The sequence below is a fragment of the Panicum hallii genome, chromosome 9, assembly GCF_002211085.1.
Source record: "Panicum hallii strain FIL2 chromosome 9, PHallii_v3.1, whole genome shotgun sequence".
Taxonomy (NCBI): Eukaryota; Viridiplantae; Streptophyta; class Magnoliopsida; order Poales; family Poaceae; genus Panicum; species Panicum hallii.
Genome location: NC_038050.1, coordinates 5502874 through 5512102, shown reverse-complemented (window position 1 = coordinate 5512102; position 9229 = coordinate 5502874). Strand labels below are relative to the sequence as shown.

The 9229-nt window shown below is 45.5% G+C and overlaps 2 protein-coding genes across 2 annotated transcripts; one reads left to right on the top strand and one right to left on the bottom strand.

The window, feature by feature from the left end:
- Nucleotides 1-350: 350 nt before the first annotated feature.
- Nucleotides 351-4137, bottom strand: LOC112877901. Its single transcript, XM_025942274.1, has 9 exons — nucleotides 3970-4137; nucleotides 3671-3850; nucleotides 3455-3552; nucleotides 2684-2774; nucleotides 2393-2596; nucleotides 2029-2285; nucleotides 1220-1310; nucleotides 920-1136; nucleotides 351-841 (listed from the first exon to the last, which is right to left on the bottom strand). Exons 1-9 carry the CDS (start codon nucleotides 4081-4083, stop codon nucleotides 627-629), a joined length of 1467 nt encoding a protein of 488 aa, XP_025798059.1. The 5' UTR covers nucleotides 4084-4137; the 3' UTR covers nucleotides 351-626.
- Nucleotides 4138-4326: 189 nt separating this feature from the next.
- On the top strand, nucleotides 4327-8052 carry LOC112876034 (telomerase Cajal body protein 1). The gene is made up of 13 exons (XM_025940066.1): nucleotides 4327-4678; nucleotides 4775-4833; nucleotides 4989-5069; nucleotides 5163-5236; nucleotides 5325-5407; nucleotides 5931-6034; nucleotides 6474-6613; nucleotides 6690-6737; nucleotides 6866-6918; nucleotides 7162-7246; nucleotides 7326-7392; nucleotides 7479-7589; nucleotides 7683-8052. The coding sequence occupies exons 1-13, from the start codon at nucleotides 4365-4367 to the stop codon at nucleotides 7733-7735; spliced, it is 1272 nt and encodes a 423-aa protein (XP_025795851.1). The 5' UTR covers nucleotides 4327-4364; the 3' UTR covers nucleotides 7736-8052.
- The last annotated feature ends 1177 nt before the right edge of the window (nucleotides 8053-9229 follow it).

The window sequence follows — 9229 nt, the reverse complement described above, 5'->3', positions numbered from 1 at the left end:
AAGCTTGAAGATAGCTAGATAAGTTCGGTAGAACACTGATTTCAGTCCCTAGAGTCGTCCAAGCTAATGAACTGATTCCTCCATTCGCTTACCATCCTGTCTTCCTGGTAGGTCACCTGTTGCTACAGTAGCTAACCCGAGCATTGTCGGATTGGGACCTTGTCCACCCCAGTATGTCTTCAATATGTCTGTTACGCGCCCACCGCGATCAGCTTGGACAGCTACGAGCACAATCTCATATCGGCAGGGACCCTACCGGCGTGAACTGAACCTTTCGTGTGAATTGTGAAGAGCATCTTTTTCGAAAATGCTACGAGCGTCAAAATAAATAAACAGAATCCTGTCCGGACTGAGCAGTACACCGTCAGCTATATTTTGAACATATCAGTTCACTTGTATGTTGAACACCAGTAATTCATTGTTCTCAGAGGAAAAACAGAGAGAGCAACAATTTTCCATGTGCCATGGCATACAGACATGAGTACATGACAACTAACCAACATGCCTAGTGTGGTTCGTTCCATAGCTAGAGGCCCTAATTCTGGCAGCCCTGAAGGGAACCCTCACGCAAATTTACAGAAACGGCTAACAATAGCAGCAATGCTCAGAGAGAAACCACTCTGCAATCAGGCACTTGGCATGGAAGCGCAAACGACGACGTAGGCCAGGTACTGCAAGGCGTCTTGTAGCTTGCTGACAGCACTAGTCTGATCGGAATTCAGATGGTTGGATATGGACTTAGCCTTCTCCTGCACCGATTTCTGATTTGGGAGATCATCCTGCTTATCAGCAAGAGCATTTTGTATGGCTGCCGCATAAGCTTCAGCCACATCCAAGATTCCTGCAGATAGAGATGTGTGAAAATTGAAATTTACACATCCTACGTAGAGTAATCAACCAATCATGAGGGGACCATTACCTGTACCAAAACTAGTAGAGACCTTTTCCATATCCACAGAGATGGATTGCGCTTTCCATCTGATTATTTTAGCTTTTGAAATAGGATCTTCAGGCCAATCAATCTTAACGTCATTTTCATCATCTTCTTCATTCTTTGATTTGTTGGTGGCAGATATTACCGACTTTCCTAGTACCAGAAATTGAGAAACTGCAAGGCAGCACATCTCTGACAGTCTCTGCAAGAAGAGTTTTTTCTTCCTCAGAAATATCCAGAGTTTTATTTGCAAAGGATGACAAACATTATATAGTATGTACATACATGAACACCCTCTGAGTGAATGGTCTCTAGCCTATTGGTAGTCCGTTTGATAATCTCATTTGGAGAAAGCCCACCCAAGGCAGTGGTGAACCTGCAAAGGTGATAAATGTCATGATGGCTTCATGAGTGCTTTTAATGAAATGAATGCCGAAAAATGGAGTTAAACCATGCTGTTTCCTTCTTATATACATTGGACTTTTAAAGATGATCCTGTCTTTCTGGTAAGCTATATGCTAAAATGGCTCTATATAGATGAACAAAGTGGCAGAGCCAGGAATTAGACATAGAGGGGGCCGGCCACCGGCCAAACAAAAAATCTTCTTATAGAAAATCAACACGCCTAAGAATCTATTACATACTAACTTTGCTCACTCCTTATGTATGCATTGAGCACCTAAAAGCATGCAAACTATTTTTTCCACAACCCATATAACTGAAGTGGAAACTACATGAACAAATATTTAGCGATGCCTAGGCTTAGTATCAGGATCTCAATGGGAGCTCCGCACAGTGTCGTGGTTTTTTTAGTCTGAAGTAAAGTTGTGAGCTAGGGATCAGAATGGCTGTGTAGGATTATAAAAAAGAAGTGGACAATGAAGCTATTAAATCACAGTACACAACAAATATGTAGAAGGGGATTCAAGGGTGAAAAAAATTTTGGCAACAGGTTGGGGGGGCCACGGCCCCTGCTGGCCACCCCCTGGCTCCGCCACTGGATGAACATGATTCCACTAATTTGATCATTGCTTAACAGAAGTAAAGTACCAGCATACATATTTTGAATTTAGGAGTGAAGGATATATGTATACCCTGCGGCCATCTTAGCAGCTTTGCTAACACTTGTTTCACATAACTTCTTCATCTCAGCATCAGCGTCAGTATCAGCTGATTCAATCTTCTTCCCTTTGTCTGAGTCTGGTCCATCTTCCTCAGCATTGGTGCTAAGACTAAATATTTGCTGTATTTCTTTGAGCTTTCCATCATAATAAGTTTTCTGCTCAGCATTTAGTTTTCCCTTTTTCCTATTAAACAACAATGCATAGTGGCTTGATAGTGCTTCCAGTTCCTATTACAAGGGGAAAAACACAGACCGCACTGAACTAAGAGAAAAAAAAGGGGGGAGCAAATATTGAAAAGCAAACACACAATAACCTTGGGAAAACAAGGTATCACCTCTAATTGATCAGGTCCTCCATAAATATAGAAGCATCTGTCAAATGAGACTTCTTCAAACTGCTCCTCTTCTGTCTGCTGGTCACCTTCACCGGTACTACCTTTATCGACTTCCATACCAGTTTCTTCAACAATAAACTCCATAGTCTCCTTTCCAACACGTTCAAGCACTTCCATACCTCTTGCTGTAAATGACTTCCCTGTCTGTGATTATTGAACTTTAGTATTAAAACGATATTCATGTCACATATATGCTCTGCAGAAGCAACACAATTACTTAGTCCGAGTTACCTCTAAAATGGTCGGTGCTATTGCAGATGCTTTGGCAGGCAGTTCTCCTTGTTGAATGGTTTCCGCCAAGCTTGAAGCTGAGTTCTCCAATCTAGGAAAGTAACCATGCTACAATTAGATAGAGATAAATACACCAGGAAAATGCGTTACTTCTGTGAGTAAAGGAGAGAGAGAGACACTTGCAGGCTTATTCTTACTGAAGACATTATTAACATTCCAGCAATAATAAGCTGTCAGGAAAGTTAACCTGATATTTGATTCTTGAAACCGAGAAAAGATGTAGATGTAAAGTTATTAGATAACAAAACAGCAACATATTTATGATTGAAAGACTGTTTTCAGAATCTCATCGCTGTTTTATACATAAAAACAGTTGTGCAATATCACCTTATACATGTACACAGGCAGCTGAATTGTCAACCAGTAACTTCCAACGCATATATTCATTTGTCAACAAGTAGGGTGTCATAATACCAACCGCATTTCACTTATATAATGTACATTTTTTTGATCTCACATGTGCGCATGCATGATGTAACCAACTAGATCCATAGTTTCATCAGCAGAATAGAGTGGGTGGAGATTCTGAATGAGATAAATTATTTAAGGAATTACTAGTGGGAGGAAGCAATCCTAGGTTGCCTAGGCTGTTTCATGTAATGTAGATGAAGTAACATGGGTGTGTATGTAGCCACTGAACTAAAATGTTTCTGTTTAATTCACAAGGTTGTAACAGCAGAAACTGAAGTAGAAATAAAATTGGGGATGTACTTTTGAACAAATAGTGAGCCACTCTTCCATGCAGTCCCAAGAGCTTGCCAAGTACCGGTCGTGATGGTCTCCACCGAGCTATCAAAGGCCTTGAGCCCCTGCAGAAACCCACATACACACATTGCAAACAGCAATTCACCAACCATTATCACCGGCATTGCCATGAACATAGCAGCGAATCAGCGATATTGAGAGAGTAGCAAAGCAGGTGCTTGCCTGGCCCAGGATTGAGTCCTCACTGGCATTCTCCAGCTTGTCCAGAGCCGCCTTGCGTCTCTCCTCCTCCTCCTCCCCCTCCTGTTCCTTATCCTTCTCCTTCTCCCCGCTGTCAGGTCCCGTGTCCTGCTCCAACGGTTGCTGAATGTCCGCGATGGCACTCTTAGCAACCTCCACCGCCTGCGAGAGACCACACCACAACAATTCATCGAAACCCTATTCCAACCTTGCCATCGAGGGTGGGGGTGGGGATCTACGCATGGCGTATGAACGGGGTCCGAGTGCTACTCAGTACTCACGTTGCGGGAGATCTCGGAGAAGATGGAGAGGCCCCATCCGCCCCAGCCACCAGCCTCCTGCTCGGCGGGTTGGCTCTTCTCGGCGGCCTGCGCCGGCGGCGACTCTTCGGACATGGCGCGTGCGGTTCACTCCTCGCTCTGGCTCAGGCGGACGGATCTAAACTGCAACCACCAGTGGGCTCGCGACTCCAACAACCTGGTGGAGTCGGAGAGAGAGCGTTGCGTGCCGTGCACGTGGGTTATGTTGGGCCCGGCCCCCTGCGTCAATGCTCACGACGCTGTTATGGCCCAGGCCTTCCTGGCTATGATTTAGCTTCGGCCTGGCCCAAAGAGGCACTCAGAACCCCCCCGAAACCCCACGCCCTGTTTGCTTCGCCGGAGAAGAGCAGAGCGCAATGGCAGCGGCGGAGGAGGAGGAAGCAGCTGCCGCGCCGCCCGATGGCGGCGCCGAGAGCGAGTCTGCGGAGATTTCTGCGGAAGGGGTGATGGAGGGGGAGGAGAGAGAGGCGGCGGCGGAGTATTCGTGGCCCCAGCTCCACTTCGACCGCCCGCCCCACCGGCTCTACCACTTCGCCCGCCAGTTCCGCTCCGTCGCTCCCGCTACCGGCAGCGGAAGCGGCGAGAACTTCCTAAAAGGAGTCAAGTGGTCGCCCGACGGCTCCTCCTTCCTCACCAGCTCCGACGACAATTCCCTCCGCTTGTTCTACCTGTACGCAGCGCGCTGTCCTTCTGAATTCTGATACTCTCTCCAGCGCGCGCGCCGCAAGAGGCTAAAGTTGCTTCCTTTCCTTCTTTTCTTGGGCAGGCCGGAGGATGCGTACGGTGGGGCGGAGCACGTTGCCGAGGCCGCTGTCGGAGGTGAAGGTGGGTCGTTGTTTCATGATTGCTGTTGCGATTGTGGATGTGTATCTTGTAAATGCTTGAACTGAATGCGCTTATCCTTGGTTGTATCAATTGTTATAGTTGTGCAATGGGTTGCCTACTTCTCGCGATTCTGATTTCCATTTTTTCCCTTGCAGATTCTTATGGCGCATTCCTTCAGGTGAACGAGGGTGAACCAGTGTACGATTTCTGCTGGTACCCGTGTATGTCTTTGTCTGGTATGTGATAAATTGCTTTCTACGATATGATCGTGTTTGTTTTTTTCCTTTGTGGTCAATTAGCGAATTTGAGGTGTTTTTGTTGTTTTGCAGACCCAGCCACCTGTGTATTTGCAAGCACCAGTCGTGATCACCCGATACACCTTTGGGATGCGACCGGTGGGGAGGTAAGACTAGTTGTTCCTGCTTGTTTTGTTTGTTGTATGTATGGCTAACAGGTAATTCCGGTTCTGATCTTCGTTTTGGGAATTGCAGCTCCGGTGCACCTACAGAGCATATGATGCCATGGATGAAATAGCTGCTGCACTTTCAATCTCTTTCAATTCTACTGGATCTAAGTATGTGCAATGCACTAGATTTTTTAAGTTGCATTTCATGTTACATAAGGAGATTTTCTGAAACACGTTGTGTGGAGTCGTGGGATTCTGTTAAATCCTCTCAGTATAGGAAGTTTATGGTTTCTTACTGATATCCTTCTTGGGGATGATACTTGTATCAGTATCCTACTTTCTTATTTTAAGATAGTACTGGGGATCTTATTCAAAGGGAATAGTCACTCTTTTATCAGGCGTGAGATTTCCGGACTGTCTCCTTAATAAAGAATAGTTAGTGGCCTCGTCTTGGAATCTGTTTGCGGTTGTTGTGATTTGCTGTTGTGCGCTGTGAAATGTACTCAGTAAGAGCTACATCAAGTCAAGATTAGAAATAAACCAGTGCTTTTGAAAAGCCACCGCAATAACAGAGTTGATTTCCTTTCTTGGTTTAAGAAAAAAAGGCCATACAAGTTGCATAATACCAGATAAACAAACGAAGTAAAATCTTTTTGACAGTTTTATTCACTGGGTTTATGTTGTTCTATAGGCTCTTTGCTGGATACAACAAAGCAATAAGAGTATTTGATGTTCATCGGCCTGGTAGAGATTTTGAGCAGTATTCTTTACTTAAGGGAGGTGAAGGGCCAACCGGTAAGTGTAAATTCCAGTTGTAAGTTTTGTGTCCTTGACATATTTTTGAGCATCTTAAAAACTTATTTGGAGCATATTGATCGTTGATTCTTCAAATGTATTTCACATTCTTTTTCCTGAAACAATAGCATTTCAATGAGAACACCAAAATAACTTTGTGCTGGAGCTTGTTGTTGTACTTATAAGGCATGTCTGTGTTACTATAGTTTAGAGCACTATCAGCAGTGAGGCTGTAACATTGTAATTAGGAACAGTATTTTACAGCCTGCTGTATGCACACACTCAATATAAGGCGCTAAGCTTTACTCATTTAAATCTTGATTGCTTCATCTCAGCTCACTTTTTGGCTAGAACTGTTGATGAAAACTTTCTCCATGCTGGCTTGTGAAGTGAAACAATCTTTACTGTAAGTGCTTCTGAGCACTTTGTTTTCTGACAGGTATAATATCTTCAATTTCCTTCTCTCCGCACAATGGGATGCTTGCTGTTGGCTCATACAGCCAGACAACTGCTGTGTATGCAGAAAGTAATATGGAGCCGTTGTATGTCTTACATGGCCAGCTTGGTGGTGTTACACAGGTTAGAAAAGCAGCCATGTCCCATGTACATTTGGATCTTACCGTATGGATAACAGGTAACACGATGAAAATTTCAGGTGCTGTTTTCAAAAGATGGGAACTATCTATATACTGGAGGGCGCAAGGTAACTATTTGCACAACAATTGATCAGTTGGGCATACTATCGGTCACTTCAGGGTTCATATGTAACTTGCAAAGATTTGCTCTATCCTTTTTGGTCTAATATATCGATATATATTGATCATTTATCAGGATCCGTACATATTATGCTGGGATATTCGCAATACTGTGGATATTGTTTACAAGTAAGAACCATATGACACTTGATTAGGTGGATTACTAAGCTTACTTTCCTGTGTGGTTATTATACATCTGCTTGCCTTCAAACTTGAAGCATAGCCTGTCCATGTATTAGCCATGTCTGATCAATCTTTCAATGGCCATACCAAACTACTATATTGGTGCAAGTTTGTTGCATTTTCATAGCGGAATCATTGCTCCTAAGTTTTGTGTAAATTCTTTTTTTTTCTGTGGTTTTCCATGATCAGGTTGTACAGATCAGCTGATACTACTAATCAAAGAATATATTTTGATATTGAGCCCTGCGGTAGACATCTAGCCACTGGTGGGCAGGTGAGCTTCCATTTTTCTTGTTTGAGTTAATTATTTTGAACCAGCAAACTCTGAAACAGGAATTTTTGTGTCTCGATAGGATGGGATGGTACATGTCTATGACCTTCAAGGCGGTCAATGGGTAACAGGCTTCCAAGCAGCTGCTGGTATGTGTCTCCTGAACTTTGTGCTTCCAGAGGAGTTTTTAGACTGTCTTTATTTCTCCTTTCTAATCCTACCAACCTGATCTTAGATACTGTAAACGGGTTCTCGTTCCATCCATACCTTCCATTTGCCGTGACATCATCCGGGCATAGAAGATTTGGCATGCAAGATGAGTTTGAAGATGAGTTAAACATGGGAGGTGCGTGTAGCCTTTTTGATATTGCCTACAAACCATAGCTCCTTTGCTTTAATGACAGATGTGACAAAAGTTCAATTTACTGTGCACTCTCAGGTGATGAGAACTGCTGCTCTGTCTGGATGTTTTCCTCCTCACAAGAATCATGAAACTGCTAAGCACCTAAGGGCAAGTCAAGGTTTTGGTTTATATAGGTGCGGAAGCTAGATGACGCAATCTGATTGCAATGGATGGTGATTGTATCTGATCAAAGCTAAGCAAGGTATTGAAATCCAATGATTGGATGCACGCTTAAACCCAAAAAAAAAAGGATCTCATGTACCTGGGTGCTATTTGTGACGTTGATATTCCTGTGCAGAGCTGAGCACTCGCTTCCTATTGTGTGGGTTTGACAATTGAGGTCGGCTAATGTATTTTCATTGACGGCTATATAATTGATGTCCTATTTTGTATCCAATTCGTATAATGAGACTGTACGGATGGAATTTACTTGCATACACTCACTGAATGTTTTGTCCTGACCAAAGAGTTGCTCGTGACTCGTGAGCTCTTGCTGTGAACTTCAGATATGCCATGTGCCAATAGGCCATTGTATGATCTGGAACATAAGTTTGGATTTGCATGTCCGAATGGTTCAAATATTATGTTGAAATGAACAACACATAGTCATGTGCGGAAAGTTGATGTAGTCTGCAGTTGTAAGCTCCGGTGGAGATCGTTGCAACAGAATTGGACACATCCTTTTCTTCTATGATTAGATTGACATTTTATCCGGTAGTAAGTCAGGCAGTCAGCAATGGCAACGGGATCTCTTCCGTATCCGAGAAGAACACTTCCGTTCGTCAGCATCATATCTACTCAGTATATAGTTGACGCCGGCCTCGATCGCTCGTCGTCGCGCTGCACGAGGAAAACGAAACGATATGTGGCGCCAGCCAACGACGCCGCGCGCCCGTCCGGCGGAGGTGACCATGGCCGCCAACCACCGCCCGCTTTTCGTGGTGCACTTGACGATCGAGGGCTGCTTGGTCTACGACATCTCCATCGAGAACGAGGAGACGACGATGGAAGCGCACCTCTCCCGGTGCGGCGTACCGCCGCTCCACTACCGGCCCCTTGCTGGGCGTCACCCCTCAACCGCCGCGCGTTCCAGCCGACCGCCCGATGATCTACATTGCCGGCGGCGAGGTCCGGGACACGGCCGACACCGGCCCGCCCATCATGCTCTCGGTGGGAGACGCCATGGTCGTCAGGATGGATCGACACGGTCATATACGGCGACTCGTTCCGCTTCGAGGCGCTCCGGCTCCTGCCCGGCGGCGGCGGCGGCGGCGGCGGCTGGCACGTCGTCCCTCTCCCGAGGCCGCCGGTCATGCGCCTGTTCTCACCCTTCGACAGGGTGTCCATCTCGTCCTACTTCGTCAAGGACGCGCGCGTGTGGATCTCCGTGGCCGGCGAGGGCATCTTCTCCATGGACGCCGAGGAGGGCGCGTGGCGGATGGAGTTCCCGGTGCTAAGTTGGGATCGAAATCGAAATTCATCTTTACACGTATAAACGCCGACTTCAAAGGCCGACTTCGGACGTAGATGCCCGTCGCCCCTATATCGGATCGCGACCGCGACCCGAATATTTACAAAATAGC